General features: G+C 35.1%; 2 protein-coding genes across 4 annotated transcripts in view; one reads left to right on the top strand and one right to left on the bottom strand.

Moving 5' to 3' along the window:
* Positions 1–22,495, bottom strand: part of LOC144970562 (uncharacterized) — a 90,727-nt gene that overhangs the window by 40,009 nt on the left and 28,223 nt on the right. The window lies entirely within an intron of this gene.
* Positions 8,729–22,495, top strand: part of LOC144970560 (uncharacterized) — a gene marked incomplete in the record, with an annotated part of 124,031 nt that continues 110,264 nt past the window's right edge. Inside the window, 5 exon segments of the mRNA XM_078910322.1 lie at positions 8,729–8,774; positions 15,713–16,241; positions 17,765–17,886; positions 18,872–18,928; positions 21,031–21,101. Coding sequence (XP_078766448.1) covers positions 15,827–16,241; positions 17,765–17,886; positions 18,872–18,928; positions 21,031–21,101 — 665 coding nt within the window.

Genomic DNA, 22,495 nt, shown 5'->3' with positions numbered 1-22,495 from the left:
TATCATCCATGTTTACGAGTAGTTCTCACTAAACCGAAATAAACGTTTAAGGTTACACATAGTTTTGTGTGTTGGTACGTTAGATATCCGGCTGGCGGATGCTGTGAGTATTTTTATAAATGCATAGCATCAAAACACACATAATTGTCGGTCTATCAGAGGTAGGCTTCATAAATTAAATGCCATGAAAGTTGGCAGATACACAGGCCTATCACTCAAATCCTTCGTTTGCTTTGCCACCTCCACCCCCGTCTATAATCCTCTTATATCGACCATAAGTGTGCAGTGATAGAAACCCAATATGCGACCCCAAAGTCCACTTTAGTCCTAACCAAACTTTCAATCAGCCGTACAAAGCAGCGGTGCCGCCGACTTATCGCCTTCAACGCTGACCACTAAGAACTAACCCTGAGCCAACACGAACTGCATTATCAACGAATCAAGGTTTTGGATTATATGCCTTTATGTGAAACGTTCTTGGGAGATGGTTTATACAGACAATTGTATATATATATATATGTATATATATATATATATATATATATATATATATATATATATATATATAATATATATATATATATATATATATATATATTGTTTTCTGATTTTGGTATAATATTATTGACGTTTGTCGTTTAAATCACCCCGACATGTTAACGAAAAGAAGGTTTTCCAGTCACAAAAACTTCTATAATTTGGTGAAAGTGTGCGGAATTGAACGAACTATCATATAATTGGGGAATCCCAAATTTTATCAAAAATTCAAAAAAATCGTTTTACAAACCAAGTTATCTCAAAATTTATTTCAGAGACATGTGAACCTTTTACTAAGAGGTCCAAAATATATTTGAAAAATAAAAGAGGAAAAGTCTGAGCAGAACTGAATTGATTTAATTTAGCCAGTGAGCAAAACCGGGGGCTAATAATCTTGCCCAATGAAAAAAAAAAATGTAAGTGTCAGAAGAAGGCTCAACTCGGGTTAAAGTGCAATAGTTTAACCACAGAACCAGCACGCCCACGGGTAGATAATATTAGAGAATGTATCAATGCTGTGCGTTTATATAAAATACTCACAACATCCGCCAGCCGGATATCTAACGTACTAAAACATAAATTATATGTAACCTTGAACGTTTATAATCTGATTGATATAATTTAGTAATAACTAATTAACAGAGTTGAGTTACGTCAATTTCTTTTCTCCTAAAAACCTGAAATTGAACGACTGACAGTGTGTATGTTTATATGATAAACTTAGATAAGCCGCTGGCTATCGACGCGAAACTCCTGATAATATAGACTGACCACTATTTGCCTGACACATTCAAGCATGCTGTCATTTAAGTTTAAGTATGACGTTATAGCATGATAGGCGAGGCTTGGTGGCCTTTTGGCATAATGCTATTCTCCTTAGTGCCAGCTGTTACCTGGTTCGAGTCCCACTCTTTAAAATGATAATAATTGATCTTTTATGCAGAGCAATATCCACTAAACGTGCTGGAAGCGCTTTACAAGGGTCCCTTACTAACAGCAACACTTAACGTGTAAATATGACGCCTGTTAAGCGATAATATAGCATTTTTTTTCGGACAGACACAAAGCTGTTAACGGTCAGGTACTATTTTACACTTGAGTACGGTGAGAGAATGTGAGTAAAGAGCCTTTTCCAAAGACTCAACCAGGCACCGAGCGGGCTCGAACCCATGACCTTCAGATCCGAAAACGCGTGTCATACCACTAAACCACATAGCCGCGCTCTAGGCGAAACGATGGCAAGTCTTTGGAGAAGGCTCTCTGCTAATATTCTCCCACCTCATATGAATGTAAAAATTAATAAATAGGCCCATAACAGAGTAGTCTCTGTCAAGAAGGAATAACAGGAGCACTTTACAGGCCGACATTTCAAATACAGGAATTCATGAATCTTAACCATCACCACATTTGTTGTCACAATATCATCATCAAGTGCCAGGCCTGTTGCAGACATCGGCGATCGTGTCCCTCCAACCATATATTATGTTCTCAGATCTTCTCAATAGCTCGATTCATGTTCCTCCTCCATCAATCCATCCGTTCAGATTGTCAATGTAATCTATCCTCTGTCTCCCTCTTCTTTTCTTCCCAGCAACTTTACCCGGAAGTACAATCTTTTCAAATGCGTTTTTTCTGTAAATATGTCCGAGAAATTTTAACTGTCTTTTTCTGATGGTGTTTACCAAAGTTGGTCGTCCTCCAATTTCTTTCAATATCTCCTCGACACAATATACATTTTTCTTACTCAGATTTATTTTGTACATCACAAACTTTGAAGAATTATCTTTGTTTAATGAATAAGAACATAAAGTTGTTTTGTGTTTGAGTTTAAACAATCAATTTTTCTGCTGGGAAAGCCTGCCATTTTGGGAAAATACTGAAAAGGATTGGTAAGGAGAGAGTTAATATTATTATTGCTCCCTTCCCATGACCTCAGCCCTATTATTATTATTATTATTATTATTATTATTATTATTATTATTATTATTATTATTATTATTATTATTATTATTAGAGAGTTGCTGTATTTTGATAATCCACCCTTCCATTATTTGACAAAGAAAATTTTACCTCAAATATCGATTGATTATAATACCCAGCATGTCAACAAGCAGCACACTTGAACTTGTTAATTCTCAGGTTTGAAACCCTTTAACAAGTTATGGGTCATCTTATCGATCGATGTTTGTAGTTTTTATGACAAATATATAAACATTGTGTTTTGTCAGACAGAGTTGATAAAGATTGAAAAAGTTTGTGTGTGTGTGAAGTGTGTGTGAGTGTGGTGTATGTGTGTGTGTGTGTGTGTGTTTTGTGTGTGAAACAGTACTGGATAAAGCGAGAAAGAAAAATACAAGACAAAACAACATCCCCAAAAAATCAGTCTTCCTAGACTTGGGATGGAAACCTCAGACCTTCTGATTACCAGTCAATCGTGCTTAGTAGCACGGTACTCAGGAGGTCTGAGATTCGATCCTCGGTCGAAGAAGACTGATCTTTTAGATGTTTTTTTTTTCTTTGTTTATTTATGTCTTGCTTTTTCTGCCACTGTTTTATACACACTTTTTTTTTGCAGATCTTTATCTTACACAAGGGCCTCCTCCCAAGTTTCTGAATTTAATGTTGATAAGACAGAGTTGGCAATGTAAACGATTGACCACTTAGTCGGTCATACTAACTCTGATTAGAAGGTCGCCCTTGAGGTAGCAACAAGATATGAAGTGAGTAGGAAAGTGCCAGAAGACAATAGAGAATAAAAATTTTTTTCGCGGCGGTGGTGGGGTTTGAACCTGCGACCTTATTGGTACGACAACTCCGCCTGGCAGGTGAGAGCGTGGCTCTACCGTGGAGCAGGCACTTATGTTGGTAACAACAAAATTTTTATTCTCTATTGTCTTCTGGCACTTTTCTACTCACTTCATATCTTGTTGTTACCAACATAAGTGCCTGCTCCACTCACTTTTCTGAATTAAAAATTCACCCCATACACCAGAGCATACTCAATGTCTCAATCGTTTCTATGTTATATGTTTGTGATGAGAATATTGGCTATTAAGCTTAACTGCTGGTCAAAATTACTTCGCGATGGTGGTGAACGAATCGGCGATCTCAAGAAGTGGGTGAGAGAGGGATCTAGAAATGACTTTGGGTTTGAAACGAATATTTTTGTGTTCGTGGATAGCTCACACGGTAGAGCCACGCTCTCACCTGCCAGGCGGAGTTGTCGTACCAATAAGGTCGCAGGTTCAAACCCCACCACCGCCGCGAAAAAATTTTTTATTCTCTATTGTCTTCTGGCACTTTTCTACTCACTTCATATCTTGTTGTTACCAACATAAGTGCCTGCTCCACTCACTTTTCTGAATTAAAAATTCACCCCTTGAGGTAGCTTGACGTTTGAATTAACTGATTGTGATAGATCCTAATGGGATATCGTCAACATGGCGTAGTTGCGGCGCATCGGATTCATATTATATATCATTTAAAGTTCGATCCCCATTTTAGCGAGTTTGGCTTTGGATAGAGACTTTGAATACCGCTGAATTTTTCACCAAGATTTAAATGAAAAGCAGTCTATGCCAATCCATGCTGTTGCGGCTTCAACATTGGAGATAACTGAAACATAATTACCGTGGCGTTGCATGGCATCATGTTTTTGCCCCCTTCCCCCCCCCCCCCCCCCCGCCTCCTTTACGTGTGTGATAGAAATGTTTTCTGATTGACAAGTAATTTTTTCACGACTGTCAGAATTTCTCATAAGCAGATGTATACGAAATAATATGAACATTTTGGGTACAAACCCTTCGTCAGCAAAACAATAGACAGAGGAACGTTGAAAACAATTAAAACAAAAAGTAGCAAGAATTGTCTGGTCTTTGTACGTGCATCAACTATCCAAGACGCTACATTTCATGCTACTTTTTGGGGGTTTTTTTGTTTTCTACTGTACTAATACTTTAACACTATCCGTCACTCCCAATAGGCAGGTACTTATTAACACCTTAGTCGAGTAGTTTTTGATGACGCTGTTTCGGAAAGTTGATCGCAATTTTCACCAAAAGGCCTGGAGACACTTTGAGAGTGAAAGTACAGAGAAAGATATAATGGTAGGAAAGGCAGAATAATATTATGAAATCCAAAGGAAACGTGAAGAAGATCGGTGGACAATGAGGTAAGAAAGGCAGGAGTTCCATGGCCCCAACTGTGAAAGATGGGCCATAATTAGTGTGCTGGAAAACCATTGTTACAGCCTTATTTACCAACAGGGATCAAAAGACTATGTAAGTAAGCAAGTAAGTAAATAGAAAACGCTCAATTAATTCCATATTATGCTTTCGTAGTTTTTTAGAGCCATTAGGTCAATTAGAAATCAAATTATGCCTTTTCCGCCACGACATCATAAGATATCGTCGCCCAGGCATTCCACGAAGGATATAGATAATTCATCAAACAAGATGTCTGATGCTAACAGGAATCACCCATGTTATCCAAGTGAGCAAATTGGAGGTTAATAATCTTGCTCAAGGAAAAAAAAAAACGAAAGTGCCTGAAGCGGGGCTCGAACCCGGGTCCTTCCGGGTCACAGTGCAATGCCTTATCCACTCGGCCACTTCGCCCCCCTCATCATTAGGTCAATTGAGCCGGAGTAAATCCCGGGTTTTATAGCGTGAAACGGACAAGAGCAATTGTTTTCTACCTCTCTGATAGTACGTTATGTATGATATGTCGCAAAGTAATTTCCTCAAGATCAAATAGATTCAGTCAGCCATTCACTATTGGGTGGATAGAAAAGAATCGCGACTGCACCGGGGATCGATTTACTTTTGATTGTGAAGCGATTGCTCTACCCACTGAGCAATCAGAACCCTCATATATGCTTTGAAGATGGAAAAACTATAAGATAGACATATGAATGGGAACCCACGGTAAGGTGGATGCCTAGCTCAGCAGTATGGTCGTACCCAAAGGGTAACGAGTTTGACTTCCCGCCGCGCCATGTATCTTTGAGCAAATCACCTCGCTCTAGCTGACATTCCTGCTCTGCACTGCGGCTGACGGCTTGGTTATAGAAATAGACCTTAAAGACAAATTTCACCACGGGGATGAATAAATGGAATTTATTCACTATTATTTATGTATCTATTTATTTATTATTATTATAATAGTTATTATTATTATTATTATTATTATTATTATTATTATTATTATTATTATTATTATTATTATTATTATTATTATTATTATTATTATTATTATTATTATTATTATTATTATAACTAATTATTATTATTATTATTATTATTATTATTATTATTATTATATTATTATTATTATTATTATTTATTATTATTATTATTATTATTATTATATTATTATTATTATTATTATTATTATTATTATTGTTATTATTATTATTATCATCAATATTATTATTATTATTATTATTATTATTATCATCATCATCATCATCATCATCATCATCATCATCATCATCATCATCATCATCATCATCATCATTTATTTTTAATATTATTTATTTTTTGTCATGATAATTCAACTTGCTCCAAAGCATGGACATGAAATAGTTGTATCAAATTTACATTTAAAACATAATGAACCCATATTTTGATCAATACAATCGATTTCTGGTAAGAAATAAGAAGATCTCAAGATGTAATGGCGGAAAAACAATCCCTTTTCATTTCCGCTAGAGAATAGGAAGTGAATTTAGTCATGAATATATTAGTGTAATCGGCTTAAAATCCATTCGCACTTGATCTTATTCATGATGGAATAGGATATTGAATCAAAATCCTGTTTGTTTGAAATCGACGTGTACATAAATGAGGTCTGAGATCCGAACCCAATTATAGGCCTAGTTTATCGTTGTTGGACAATAGTTTGTGTCATTTTTCTTTTTTAAGATTTCTATTACAACAATTAGCCCAAAAGTAATTTTGTTATCAGACCTTTCAAATAAGTGCCCGTCGTTTGAAACCTATAAATTTAACATTTTAATTATATACAAACATTGTGGTATCTGCAATATCCACTCAAAGTGCTGAAAGCTATTTACAAGAGAGTCGCTTTCCAACAGCAACACTACGAGACATAGGGCAGAATAGGCAATAATACAATCTTTTTTACGAACAGACTATACTGTTAACGGCCAGGTATTCATTATACACCCGAGTATGATGAGATTATGTGAGTAAAGAGTAAAGAGTCTTTTTTTCAAGGGCTCAATTATGCGCCGTTCAAAGCCGGCCTCGAACGCAGGACCTTCCCATCCGAAAGCGAGTGTCATACTACTAGTTCAGATATCGAAAGGAAAAACGACAAAGTTGAATTCCGCCATGATAAAATCAACAAAGATAGAGTGTTTTGGGTATCCCTTTCTCGAAAGTAACACCAGGAAGAACGATGAAATCGTATAAAACAAAGTGAATAGCAGTAATCAAATGGAATAAAAGCTTTCATTTGATTCAAAACGACATATTATTTTGATGTTTGTAAATAAAAAACGATGAATGAGACACATAAGACGAATGAGAGATGACCTCTTAACATCAGGATCCTTTCATCTCTATAGACTTTAACTGATTTTATCACTACTACAAATACTTCTACTACTACTATAACAATTACAACAACAACTACCAACCATTACTACTACTCCTACTATTACCATTACTACTACTACTACTACTACTACTACTACTACTACTACTATTACTACTACACTACTACTACTACTACTACTACTACTACTACTACTACTACTACTACTACTACTATTACTACTACTACTACTACTACTACTACTACTACTACTACTACTACTACTACTACTACTAATACTACTACTACTACACTACTACTTCTACTATTACTACTACTGCAGCTACTTATAATGATGGTACTACTACTACTACTACTACTACTACTACTACTACTACTACTACTACTACTACTACTACTACTATTAGTATTATTATTGATGATAATAATAATAATAATAATAATAATAATAATAATAATAATAATAATGATAATAATAATAATAATAATGATAATAATAATAATAATAATAATAATAATAATAATAATAATAATAATAATAATAATAATAATAATAATAGTACATTATTATTATTATTATTATTATTATTATTACTATTATATTATTATTATTATTATTATTATTATTATTATTATTATTATTATTATTATTATTATTATTATTATTAATATTATAATCAAAATAGTTATCAAAAAGGCAAAATGTCCTTTATAAAATAATGAAATTTGTTTTCAAATGGCTCCTGGACGAAATTAAGTCTAGCCCGAAACGTACCCAGCATGATAAATTTTATAGCAATCAGCTCTACAGGCGTAAATATCTATTTAGTCTCAAGAAATAAAAGCTCTTTGTACAGTCGAGTTTTAACAATGTAACCCAAAACAACTCCAGCTGGAATTACTCTACACGTCTATCCGCACATATTTGTAGGTCTGATAACCGGCGGCAATTTAGGGCTGGTTTTAACATTGTAGTAATGGAAAATGTTTTGTATTTCAAGTACGGCATTAATCCCATAATAATTTGAGCTACTATGACGGCTTCAACCATTAGGCCACAAAACCACTTCGTTAATTTAACTCTCTCCTTACCGACCATATTCATGATTTTTCAAGAATTGTTATACCTATCCAACACAGAACTTTACTTTTTACACTCAAATTCATTAAAAATAAGTACTACACACAAGATATGCAAACTTTTTGCAGCAAAATAAGCTTTATTAAACAACGATTTTTTTCATACATTATTGAAATGAAGAGAACCAGTCTGACTAAGAAACATGTTCATTGTATCGTAAAAATGTGACGATTTTACTGTAGTTGCTAAGTATAGCGTTAAATTATGAAGATAAAAAAAAACATCTTATTTCAGTTCTTCGTGCACATGGTCGGTAGCTTGATTGCTATTACGTGAACACGCGAGTGTTTGGAATGTGGAAAGAAACCTCCATATGAATGTAACCCCTGGATTAACAGACTTATCGGAACTAAGAGGGAAATCAATGCGTTTAGAGACCTGGCGTTCTGGCATTGTAATTCCTTCTCGCCTGATTGGCCAGAGGTCTATATGCTGGCACCGTGTAACACTGTCTCTGTGAAATCCTATTGTTTTTACTTTGTATTGTTACTAGTCACAAAAGGATGGTCCTTGTGTATGTTATGTGTGTAATAGAATGTTCGATCGCACAATGTAGAATAAAAGAGTTTTGTGGAATTATACCCCTCAGAATTTCTCAACCTCGTGGACAATAATTTTCTTAGTGTGATTGTAGAATCTTTTTTTTTCAACGAAATGTGTGTATATTAAATCATATTTTTCAAAATGTGTGATTACTTTGTGGTGGTTAATAAAAATAAAGATATATTTTATTCATTTCAATGGAATTGTTAACCTACACTCGTGAAAGAAACTGATTGAAATTAAAAACTCTTCATTGTATTTTTTTCTTATATTTTTCTCGTTAAACAATTTTTTTGTGTTAATTATGTGAAATTTATTATATTGTTTGAAGGTCATTTTAAAAAAAAATTCCTGTGTATTTGAATAGATATCAGTGTTGGTTCTAACTATTTTAAGGTTTAATTTCAAATTAAAATCACCCACATAGAAATGTTGTTTTAAAATATCATTTGTTTATACTTTTTTTTACCCCCCTCCCCCCCTCTTAGAGAAATCCCAGTGAGCTCTTATCCTATTTGTCTATCACACCGCCCTGGTTCGGCACTTCATTCTTATATTTATTGTTCTTATTACCTCTACTACTATCACCGTCACCTTCACCACCACCATCACTAATTCTGCAACAACAACAATACCACCATAAACAACAAGCATTATTTCTATTGCTACTATCACTACTACTACTGGTACTACTACTACTACTACTACTACTACTACTACTACTACTACTACTGCTGCTGCTGCTACTACTACTACTACTACTACTACTACTACTACTACTACTACTACTACTACTACTACTACTACTACTACTACTACTACAACACCTTCTACTACTAGTGCTGATTTATCAATTCCATTTTGATATCATTGTATTGATGCTAGGTTTTAAGTAAAATTCGAGCCAATCACTTTTTGGGGTCTGGTTGATTCCGACAGAATCCAGTCTTGAGACGATGTGTTCCATATCTTAAATTCAAATATTATTGATGCTATGAGCATAGACGAAATTCTCACATCATCCACCGACGGGATATAACGTACTAACACACAGAACTATGCGTGACCCTAAACGTTTATTGCCTGATTGATACAATTCCGTTATTTCTTATCACACAAATGGCTGTCTGAAAACAATAACAAAGAGCTGAGTGACCTCAATTTCGCTCATTCTGTAGATTAAGCTCAAAATTCAATTTTAACCATGGGGATCATCGCGATGTTATCCCGTTGTGAGACTAAAAGTCACTTATTTGGGGTGGATATTTCTGGAAAAAATAATAAAAGCGTTTGGTCAGTCCGGTATCAAAATACGCAACAAAGAATATAACAGCTACTAATAAAAACAAATCAAACACGAAACGTTTTGGTTTAAAAACCTTCTTCAGCCAAGAACGAAAAAAGAAAGAAAAACAATGAAAACAAATACATTTCAAAACGAAAAACAGATCGATGACAGAGAAATATTCATAACGTCCTTTCCGTATTAAGATCATTGAATGTTGTTGTTGGCTGAAGAAGAGTTTTAAGCCCGAAACGTTCCGTATTTGGTATTTTGGTCTTTTTCTTTTTTTTTAAGCTGCCATATTCGTTTTTGTGTATTACTTTTAACAGTCCACAGCTTCTAGCAGCTTAGTTTCACTTTGACTAGTGAAATACCTACACCCACGTTCTGTGATGTGGGATTAGAGAAAGGGATAAATTTGTTACGGGCGATTGATTTGTCAAAAGGAATTAGATCGGTATGAATGGCGACTGTTTTTTTTTCATTTGCCGAGTTAAAAACAAACATAACCATTCTTTAAAATTAATATTCGAATGGCATATCGATGGTCGACGGATCAAACTTATGAAGTCCCGTGTGTTCGATGGTCGGGGGAACAACCTCTGAAGTCCCGAGCATATTGATGGTCGGCGGATCAAACCTCGGAAGTCTACATGCTTGAGCTTTTTTATATATCGTAATATTCCTCTAAACGTGCTCAAAGGATCCCTTACCAACAGCAACACGGAACATGCTAGGCAATATTACATTTTTGTCCGACAGAGACAACGCTGTTAAAGGCCAGGTACTCATTTTTATAGGATGTACCCTTTTGATAGGGTGTACACGAATGTACATTATACCTGCATTAAGTAATATAGTCACTCTACAATTGCAACTTCAATTGCTTGCTGTCTTTTGTATAGGACGCTTGTTTATCGCAACATAGCCACACATATGTGAAAGGAATCGAGTTGGAACTGTTTGTATTATTTGTATAAATTTATACGAATTTCAAAGAAACTTTTCCTTCCTTCAAATAAAGCTTTTTCTTTAATTGTATTTTGTCACAGTGCGGAATAATTGCTGTTAGAATGAATAGTATTTTTGGCATAACGAGAAATAAATTGAGCGTACCCATTCATCAAATAATCGATTACGGAATCGATACACATTAATCAAGGTTTGCAACAGTACAAATCATTTCCTGCCTTTGACTCTAAAGATAAAGTATTCGATTCTGTCACAGCTATAGGCATGCGATAACCGTTTACATTCATCCATTCTAAGAAAATAGCAATTCATATATCTAATAGAGCCGGTACGGTCGTCAACCAGTTAACAGCCATACTCTGGAAAGACACGTATTTCAAATTTGGCCAGAAAAATCGTACTTCCAACATTGATCGATTCCCATGACCCTCATTTGACAAGAACTCTCAAACCTTGAATCTCGCCGGATCTTTAACAACGTCCAATGGTTTGAGAGTTTTTGCAAGATGAGCGCAATTTAAATTGATCGATATTAGAAGGACAAGTTTTCTGGCCAAATTTTTAAGTAGATGTCATTCCAGAGTTACGGCAGTCAACTCGTTGGATAATGATTCGTTGCGATACTGTGTTTGCAAACCACTTGTGCTAGGTTATAGCGTCCATTACCAATCTCTATGGTACTCAATAGCGTACACATCGCACGCGCATAACCATTTATAGTTTTTGAAGAGCAATTTCTTATCAGCTACAAAAGGGCATATAGCGAGGCAATGTTTATTCTATGAGACCAAAAATAGAATAAAAACGATCGACGTATACAATTTTGTAGGACTGGTAACCCAAAATGTTATGGCATCATTGACGAAATGGATATACTCTCAAACCGACTTAAATTATTGTAAATTAAAAGTGTTAAATTAGGGACAAAATAATTGCGTTTGGTTGTCAGACCTGCAAACAGGAACACGTCGTGCCGGGATAAACTATGCGCTGGAAAAATTGAATTTATAGCCATAAATATGAAACTTAAGGTTACTTTCTGTTCCTTATTAATTGTTGAGAATAATACGTTGAGCTTTTATATAGCGCAATATCCACTAATCGTGCTCAAGACGCTTTACAAATGGTCCCTGGGTAACAGCACCAGTTACACAAAGACGAGATATGACGCTTGTTAGCGATAAGACAAATATTTTTTTTCGTCAGTGAAAACGCTGTTAACGGCCAGGTACTAATTTCAAACCTGAGTACTGTGAGAGAATGTGAGTATAGAGTTGTTTCCAAGGACTCAACTATGCGCCGAGAGAGGCTCGAACCCTGGACTTACCTATCCGAAAGCGAGTATCATACCACAAAACCACACTGCAGCATAATATATAATTCTCATACTGCAAAATGTCAATGTTCGTATTTCTTATCATTGTAATTCTAAATACTCTTTTCGGAGTCTGATTACTCCCGATACATCCGTATCGTATCGTATCGTATCGTATCGTGTAAGAGCTAATAGGTTCTAAAATCATTTAAATGCTCTGTATAACTTTTATATATAGATACAATTTATCAATTATATGAATAGTACTCAATGTCAATTCATTCATAATATTGAGAATTAAATATCTAATACAAAAATATTCAATATTCGTATTATAATTAACTCTATTTATATTCATTTGGCATGACCAACTTTGTACATTCGAGAGTTTCAAATGATTGATATACAAAAAACAATAATAGCCAATGTCATGTTACATTCTTCGTCAAAATCATTCACCGTTTTGAGACGATGAGTCACATATGTGGCCAGTTACCTCAAAAACGTGTTACGTCTGAGCAAGCTAGGTGACAAAAAGTAATTTTGAAGTATCTATGCAGAAAAGTGATGTTATAATGTTTTTGTTTTGTTTTTTCAAAACAGAAATGTCATCTATTATTGTCCTCAATAAAACAGAACCCTGAAAATTTATATACAATAGTTATCACTAAACGTGCTTAAAGCGCTTTGCAAGAAGTCACTAGCCAACAGTTTGAGTTAGAATAAATGTCTTAGCTGAAGAGAGGACGTTTTTGTTTCTTAAAATTGAAAAAAAACGTTCCTATTTCTGATTGTTTTTTCCCTTTAATATTGATTTACTTCAAATCATTCCCCCATAAGACGGTGGGTTACCCCAGAATTGTAAGGTTGACTTTATAAAAAGAGTAGACTCAAGTTTCTAGGGTTCGGAATTGGTCTTTTTTAACATGCATTTTGCTTGTTGTTTTTTTTTTGTGGATTTTTTTGTTTGTTTTTTTTTTTTTTGTGTTTTTTTTTTTGTTTATTTTTTTTAAATTGATGCTATGCGTTTAGGTGAAATACTCACAACATCCACCAGCTGTACCAACGTACAAAAGTATGTATAGATTTGTAAGAACTAATCCCCAAAATGACTGTCAACAACTAATAACAAATAGCTGAATGGCATTTATTTTGTTCTTTCTATTAGTCTGCCATTCTCTAAACAAAACAAGTAGGTATTTTAAAATGTGGCCAAAAATATTTGAAGAACAATTTTTCTGTCAAATTTAAGAACCGGTTAATATTACGGCAAGATATGATCTTCAGATCAGAATGACTTTCAATTCGTTGAATTTTGTATGGATTAAAATAAAACGTAATTGAATTAACAAACAAACAAAGAAATGAATATTTCAAAATCAACAAGTTATAAATATTTATGAGTCCTGTTACTCTATCCTTTCACAAAAATGCTGTGATCAGTGTAAGGCAAACAGGTTTTTGAATATTACATTACAAATTCTTTAGAATTTTGCTCGGCGTCATTTCAAAAGGACAAAGTTTTGTTTGTTTGTTTGTTTATTTGTTTGCCTAAGGATTGATTTTACATTGTCCATGTTAATCAATATTATATAAGATTTTATCCTTCGATGGCATTGATTGATGAGGGAATCATATACGTCTTGAAATGTACAATCGTTTTATCGTGGTGGGTGTTTTTGTTGGTTTGTTTTTCCTATTGTTGTTGGTGTTGTTGTTGTCATTTGTGCTGTTGTTGTTGGTGGTGGGTGTGGTCTTGGATGGTGGTGGTAGTAGTGTAGTGATGATGATCCAGTCGTGGTGGTGGTGGTGTTGGTTGTAATCATAGTAGTGATAGTGGTGATGGTAATGGTAGTTTTGGCGGTGGTGGTGGTCGTGGTGGAGGTAGTTGTAGATTTGGTAGTATGATGATGGTGGTGCTGGTGGTGATACTCGTCGTGCTGGTAGTAGCTGTGGTGGTCTCTCTCTCTCTCTCTCTCTCTCTCTCTCTCTCTCTCTCTCTCTCTCTCTCTATCTATCTATCTATCTATCTATCTCTATCTCTCTCTCTCTCTCTCTCTCTCTCTCTCTCTCTCTCTCTCTCTCTCTCTCTCTCTCTCGTCAGTCCTTTTGCTTTCCTTTCCCGCAATCTCTCTCATAATATTATATATATTAATTCCATTCTTCCAAACGTGCTTTTTAGTTCATACTAATAAAGAAATTACATTCACCCTATTTCTGGTTTAGGCAAAAATGTTGTATGCCTGTGACTCATGGAAATAGTTTCTTTCAATAATACCAAAAACCTCGAATGTGTATCGTTTATGCCTACATCTTAATTATTTGATTTGCCCGAATCATTTTTTCTTTTTCTATTGACTTCATCTCCCTGTACCTCAGCAATAGATTTATGTTGTTCGTTGATTTTAAGCATGAAAATGAATAAAATGGTTTTGAAAGGGGATATACATTTCACATTAGAAGTATATTGTATTCTGCTTGTGCAGTTTTTGCGATCTTGTGGTATACTAGGTAGGTCCTTGGTTCGAACCATACTGTTAGCTGTTTCTCTTTATTCACATTCTCTCATCGCACTCAGATGCAAAATGAGTACCAGACTGGTAACAGCCATGTCTTTCTGGCAAAAGAAGGAGATATTACCTTTCATATGCTATGTCTCTTCTTACATGTGAAGTGTTAGCTGTTAGCTTGAAATCCCTTAGAAAGCACATGGAGCAGGTTTAGGATATCTTGCGCTTTGGTAAAGTTGAAGTTTATTGGCGTTTCTTTCTTTATTTAAGCTCCTAACTTTTTTTGGTTAATCGTGACTTTGTTGTTTTTTTTTCATTTTCTTTCTTTGCTGTTGTTTTTTTTGTCCATCCGTTTTGACTTTGTTTCACAAAACCCATACTCTTTCAGGATCATAAATCCTGGTTGTATTTATTTTATAATATTTTTTTCCGTAGTTTCCTTAATTCCAACATGAAGCATTCTTACAATTGGAATAATTCATACATTTTTTTAATATGTGCATATATTTGCTGGTCTGATATCCGAATGCAATTGTACGAGTATGTAAGCGCAGGATATAATATCACTGTTGTAATGAAACATACTTTGCATTGGTTTGAGAATATTTCCACTACAGCAATACGCCCAAAGCCATGTAGGTTATCAGATCTGCAAATAAATATACGTTGATTAGATTGTTAGTCATTAGTGCTGTACAGAAGATTTTTTTTTAATAAAAAATAATTTCCCTTTCCTCATTTATATAGATCATTTTATTTTTCTTATTGGTTACTGTTCAATTCTTTTTTCAATCTCCAAAACTACTCTACATTGATTGCAAATTTAGTTACGCCAGGAACATGATTAAATCTCTCAGTGGCTGAATTCTTGTGGTTCATTCCTGTGACGTTATTATTTAGCTTTATTCTTTGTGCCTGGATAGAGTGTAAAAGCAACAAACATGGCATTGGCAATAGCAAGGGTCAGGGGGTCTGAAAAACGGCCAAAGTCCTTACCCAAACTAGTCGACAGTCCAGCAGGACCTCCAAAGTTCATGGGTCGAATCATGACCCCGGTCTTTCCTCGGTCGGCTGCAACGCCAGGAACAAAAGTGTCCGCCATGAATTTTGCCCGTTCCCGGACTGAAACAAAAATGGGATTTATAAACGTCGATATGGCCGACGGGGATTTCCATGACAGTGATGAGGAGGACGATGTTAGCGATGACCTCAGTGAGGTTGGGGTAGATTCTCGTCTGAAGGCAGAAAGGGCTGCGGAGTTCGAAGTTGCCCATAATTGGATGCTCAAGGAGGAAACAGAGATTCAGTCGGAGAGATTTAACCGTGCCAAGAAGAGACTCACCATTTACCTTCCAGGTGGTTACTTTTTTAATTTTTGAATCAAAATATTGTCGTTGGTTTCATTTATGGGGCAGTGTAATTTGCTTCTTACCCAAAAGATACAAAGTTCGACTATCCACCATGCTTTGTGGCCTTGAGCAAGTCACCTCGCTCAAGCTCAATTTGCGGCGCAGCACTGCGGCTGACGCTTCGGTTATTCCAGTCTTACCACGAAGGACCCTCTAAAGGCAAATTTTCCCTTGGGGAGGAATAAAGGGAATCTCATGTATATATTTCATTTATATATTTAAGCGACACCTTTTACATACTATCAAGAATACGTATCGACATAGCGCATATAATGAAGGATTTTACATTTTATTGTATGTGTCCCAAAATTGCTAGTCAGTCTAGTTGCTTTATAAAATAAATACGAAATGTATAACATCCCCTGGATAGCCCATACAGTAAAGTCACGCTCTCCCCGGCCAGGTGGAGTTGTCGTACCAGTAAGTTTGCGGGTATGAGCCCCCATCGCCTCCGCGAAATTTTTATTCTCTATTGTCTTCTGGCACTTTCCTACTCACTTCATTTATTATTATAAATAGTAATTAACTTTTGAAGGAAATTGGAATAAAATACTTCTAAAGAGGATTAATATCTCTAGATTTCAAGTTCATTATTGTTAATTATTTATTTAAATACATGGTTTAATAAATTGTTCGCACATTGCACTGGGACACGATAAATCTCTCGTTCGAGATTTGCTTCAGTATTTTTTATTCATTGGGCAATTTTCAAATTGAGATGACATTGGTGGTTGATAAAAAACGTTTGTTTGATGAAGGCTGCAAAGAATTCTAAACAATCCTGAAAAGATTAGTCCTGAAACTCAGCAAGAAGCATCATGCGCTACCTCTTCTAAAAGAGCTTCGTTTTCTTGCTGTTAAGTTGCGAGCATTGTAGAGAGAGTTCTGGTATTGTGTTTTAATCTATTAACGCATTATGTCAAACAACTTATCTTTACGATAAACTGCTGTAATATACAAACCAAACCTTACAAGTCCCTTCCGACTCGTCCATACGAGTGGAATAAATTGCTGTGGCGGTATCATTTCCATAAGAAAGAGCTTTCGTTATACGTACAGGTTTGGCGAGGTACCCCTCCTGAAATAATCTTATGATAAACACCCCGTACGGGACATTGTTCTTCTGGAAAGCAAATCAGCATGTTTATATAAAAGCATCTTGCTTAAGAGTTTGTATTTACTATTTACCTAAATTGAATTAATATCACTATTATTATTCAATTATTGATTATTATTAATTATATATTATATAGTTATTATATATATATTATTATTATTATTAGTTATATATTATTATATATTATTATTATATATGTTATTTATTATTATTATTATTATTATTATTATTATTATTATTATTATTATTATTATTATTATTATTATCTATATTCCTTCGTGGAATGCCAATGGGATGCCAAGGGGATGGGCGTATTTAATAAAACTTGCACTCTGTTTCAACCTTTGTTGTAGATGATGACCCTTTGGAAGGCATCAGCAATCGCCTGGAGGAGATTCAGTCCATGGTCAAACCCAAGGTGGAGTTTCCAGACTTCCTAGAAGAACTACATCCAGATCAGAAAGATCGAATTTTGGTATGGATCTCTCTCTCTCTCTCTCTCTCTCTCTCTCTCTCTCTCTCTCTCTCTCTCTCTCTCTCTCTCTCTCTCTCTCTCTCTCTTTCTTTCTTTCTTTATTTATTTATCTATACATCTTTCCAAATACTCGATTTACACTTTTGTACGGCGAGAGAAGGTGAGTAAAGAGCCTTTTCCAAGGACTCATTTATGCGACGAGCGAGACTCGAACCCAGGACCTTCTGATCCGGAGGCGAGTGTCATAGCACTAGACCACTAGCCGCACAGAAAGGCGTTCCGTCAGTGTACGGCTAGGCAGGTGTTGAAGCGATTGCATTGTTACATAACCAAAGAAACCGGTCTCACAGTGTACCGTTATTAAATCTTACTAAGATATTATTAATCTTTCACATTGGGTGAGCTTATGGTTTAGTTGTTATGCACCAGTTTTGAGTTGGATGGTCATTGTCATGGTCAGTCTCGTTAGAAACACAGGGTTGACTTTTTTAAAATATAAATATCACCGTTGATACGTTGTATAGATAGTTCGAAGATGACTTCACTCATGTCTTTGTTATTGTTTTTTGCCATCCGCGTTTATGAGTACTTCTCACTAAACTATATTATCCTGACTATCAACGATCATGGTTACACAAAGTTTTGTGTGTTGGTCCGTTCTACTTCCGGATGGCAATGTTATGAACTCCTCAGTCAAGCGCCTACTATCTATACGACTCTTTCTCACAAAATATTCCTGTTGCAAAAGTAGAGCACTGTTGATGCAATGCGTTTAGATGAAATACTCGAAAGATCCGCCAGCTGGATGTAACGTACCGACACATATAACTGTGTGTTACCTTGAAAGTCTATAATATTTGGTTGTTTGTTTGTTTTTGTTTGTTTGTTTGTTGTTTTTTTTTTTGTTTTGTTTTTTTTTTCTTTACTTCTCCCGGTGTACCAATCTGTTGACTATTTCGGTCATTCTATTTATTTTATCCACCAGAAACTGACTGACATGGATAACGACACGGCGAAATCTTTGAGACGACGGGACTGGAAGGTAATAATAATAATTATAATAATTATTAGCCCTGGCGTTCACAACAACACAAATCGTAACTGTCTTATCCAGTGCCTGTCTTAACATTCCAGGTTATAATTTGCGGCTTTGTGGTGGAGTTGTTTGACACTCGACCTGTTACTAATAGAATGTAGGTTTAAATTCCGGCTGTTAGCGGATGTGACCCGTCGCCTCAAATCGTTATTATATCTTGGGGAAACAGGTGTAAAAAAGCGAAAGTTTTTGATAGAGGTCTAGCAATGCCCAGAAATTTGAGATTTTATATTTTGCGACATTTCAAAACAGTGTCGATTGTCTTCAATATAAGATAAAAACTTGAAACAATGACACAAGTTTCATGTTTTGGGACTAAAAATGAATTTTGAGTATACCTACTGACGTGCTCTTATTCGCAGTTTTGATAACCCAACTTATTATGGGCTTATTTTTGTAATGGACATCTCCAAAAATAATTAAAACAAAATATTGTCCATTACAACACTGTTAAACTAGGCCCACAATTGGGTTCGGATTAAGATCCGCATATAATATGTCCACGTCGGTTCTTACCTATTTCAATCAATTGGACATTGTACCGTTTTTAAACGATGAGTCCAATTGTACCGTTTTTAAACGATGAGTCACATATGTGATATTCAAGAATCCGAACTTGTTGGTTTAGCACCAATTTTGATATTTACGATTGTTTTTAATTTGTCAGGAGATAAATATAGCGGGATGGATTTGGCCTAGATAATTCATGAGACAAAACAAACGAGACTTTCCAGCCATTTGGCTTCTGTCACAGGAAACAAACAATGGCTGAAACTTCTATATTTGCCTTGATGATTTTTTGATCAAGTGTCGCCTCTTATTTGTTATATTATCATTAAATAAATTCAAAAACTGGCCTACTATGGCGCGCACTTCGAGACTTTATGACTAGACGGATTTTGACCTTTTGTGTCTCAGAGATTCATCTCGTTATACTTGATAGGCTTCAATAGACTGATGTCACGTCCGCGCAGCAACCAGCAGCTTGGTTCTAAACAAAGAAAATCGGTACTTTTTATTATTCGTGCTGGCTAGAACTTTTTCACATGTAATGTGATCAGAATGTATAAAAGTCAAAACATGATCAATTTTACAATGTCTTTCTCCTCTTGATACACGTTTATGCTCGTCGGAGAAGTATCTCATGAGGCCGCTATTTTTCCGATAGTTCAGAACCAGTCTCTATGCGTCATTACGAGAGAAGTGACGTCATGACTGTTGAACCCAATTTCAATGATAGTATAAACATTAAAATAGATAAGTGCCTTTGTAAAAAGGGAATTTGAAAATCTATATAGAGCATTATCCAATTAACGTGCTCAAGTCGCTTTATAGTGGGTCATAGCCAATAGCAGTTCTTAACATAATTTAGGAAAAGACAAGACCCCTGTTAGGCAACAATATAAAATTTATCCCCGACAGACAACGCTGTAAACAGCCAGGTACTCATTTTTTACATGATTACGTTGAGAGAATGTGAGTAATTAGCCTTATCCAAGGACTCAACTAAGCGTCGTTCAGATTGTGACTCAAACCCAGACCTTCCGATACGAAGGCGAGTGTCATATCACAGGACCACATGGCTGCAGTAAACCAACTCTTTGTTTTTAATGTTTAAAAAATAAAAAAATAAAAATTACCTTTATTCATCGCATAGGGGAAATGTTTGTCTAGGATCTATTCCAAAGAAAGACTGGAATAACCCAGGCGTCAGCCGCAGTGCAGTGCCGCAAATTGAGCTTGGGCGAGGTAACTTGCTCAAGGCCACACAGCTCAGCCGCGAGTGATAGAACTCGGTAACTTTCGGATACGCTAGTCTCTCGCAAAGAACAATCCGCAAAAGGGATACAACACCTAATAAGAGCTTAATTAGGCCGATAGTGTGCCCTATCACAATGATAAAAAACAGATCTTTAATGCATTAATAAAACATAAAGTACAGAATATCAATTATAAAACAAACATAATAAATTACCCATTGAATTCAAACTTAAGGTGATCTAATTCCTTATCAACTCAGTTCTTAAAAACTGTTTCAATTTCTCCAGCAAATAGATTATCTTCGACACGCCTTCAGAATGGTGTACTTGATGGCAATGGGGGCCAATCGGAGTCGAAGGTGAGTGCTTTCAGTTTTTCTCACCATATTTTCATCTATTAAAAAAATTCTGTATTAAATTTGACTTCTTAATAATTTATTTATTTGAGGTTATTTTCCCCAGTCGGTTACTTGTTTTGCTTTGTAATTTAAATTTGTCTGAGTGTTTGGGGGATTTTTTTGTGCGTTTGGGTGTATGGGTTTTATTTTCGGGGGGGGGGGGGGGGGGGGTTGGTTTTTTTTTCGGTTTTTTTTGTGGGGGTTTTTTTCTTTGTTTAGTTTTGTTGCTTATTTCTACTTTATTATTTTGCTTTCTTGATTTTTGTTGTAATTCTATTCTTTTTTTTTTTAATTTCTAGTTAATAACACATATTTTGTAGTCAAATTGTTCTAGCCACTTTTACTTCAAGGCGTGTACATATATTGGACAGGAATTGGGTTATCAGACCTGCGAATAAGTGCACGTCGCTTCAAAGCTATAAAGATTAAGTTTTTTTAGATGGTTACATCTGGAAAAAGTAACATAATTAATGTATACCAGCTGTTTGTGTAACGGGAAAATGTTGTAATGATAATAATGTCAGAGGCCAATGAAACAACCGTTGATGGTCAATGACTAAAATAAAATAAAATAAAGATATTGATAGTGCTGGTGTAAGAGGCGTTCCCGACGTGTACTTATTTGCAGGTCTGATAACTCAATTCCTTATGGGTTCATTGTTGTAATGGAAATCTAAAAATAAAATGACGCAAAATATTGTCCATTACAACAATGTTAAACTAGGCCCATAAGTAGGTTCGGGTGTCAGACCTGCTTAGACGTAATCACAAAAGCAGAAAGAAATGCCTAGGCTGAGATTTAGGAATTTTTTTTTTTTTTACTCGTATTAGTCTTTCTGCTTTGTCGGGCACTGTTATATATATATATATATATATATATATATATATAATATATATATATATATATATATATATATAATATATATAGGCCTTTGGAAATCTCCTCGTGCTAAGGGAAACAACCCAAATATTCCTTCAACTAACCCTAAGAAAAAATAAAACCTCGTGCCTTTAACTAACCCTAATAGGAAAAACAAGCATCCTGATATCTTTACTAAGACTTATATCTAACCACAATAGAAGAAAAATCCTCTGACCTCGAGCTAACCCTAATAGAAAAAGCAACCTCGGACTGCTTTGCATTACCTTTCAATACTTAAAAAAAAACAACCAGAATGGCGGGGGACCAAAACAATGGTCATATTAGGAAATTTTAAAATGTCACTAATCTAACAAGGTTTGTTCTAGAGTTTTTAAAATGCTACTAAATATTTACAAATATAATAAATAAACGCATGACAAAATATTCAAATTGAAAGTACTAAATAAAGGAGATGCTAGACCGAGGAGCTTTT

Source organism: Berghia stephanieae, chromosome 4 (genome assembly GCF_034508935.2).
Source record: "Berghia stephanieae isolate SIO BIC M18660-M18661 chromosome 4, UCSD_Bste_1.3, whole genome shotgun sequence".
In the NCBI taxonomy this organism is placed as follows: Eukaryota; Metazoa; Mollusca; class Gastropoda; order Nudibranchia; family Aeolidiidae; genus Berghia; species Berghia stephanieae.
This window is presented reverse-complemented; position numbering and strand designations above follow the sequence as displayed.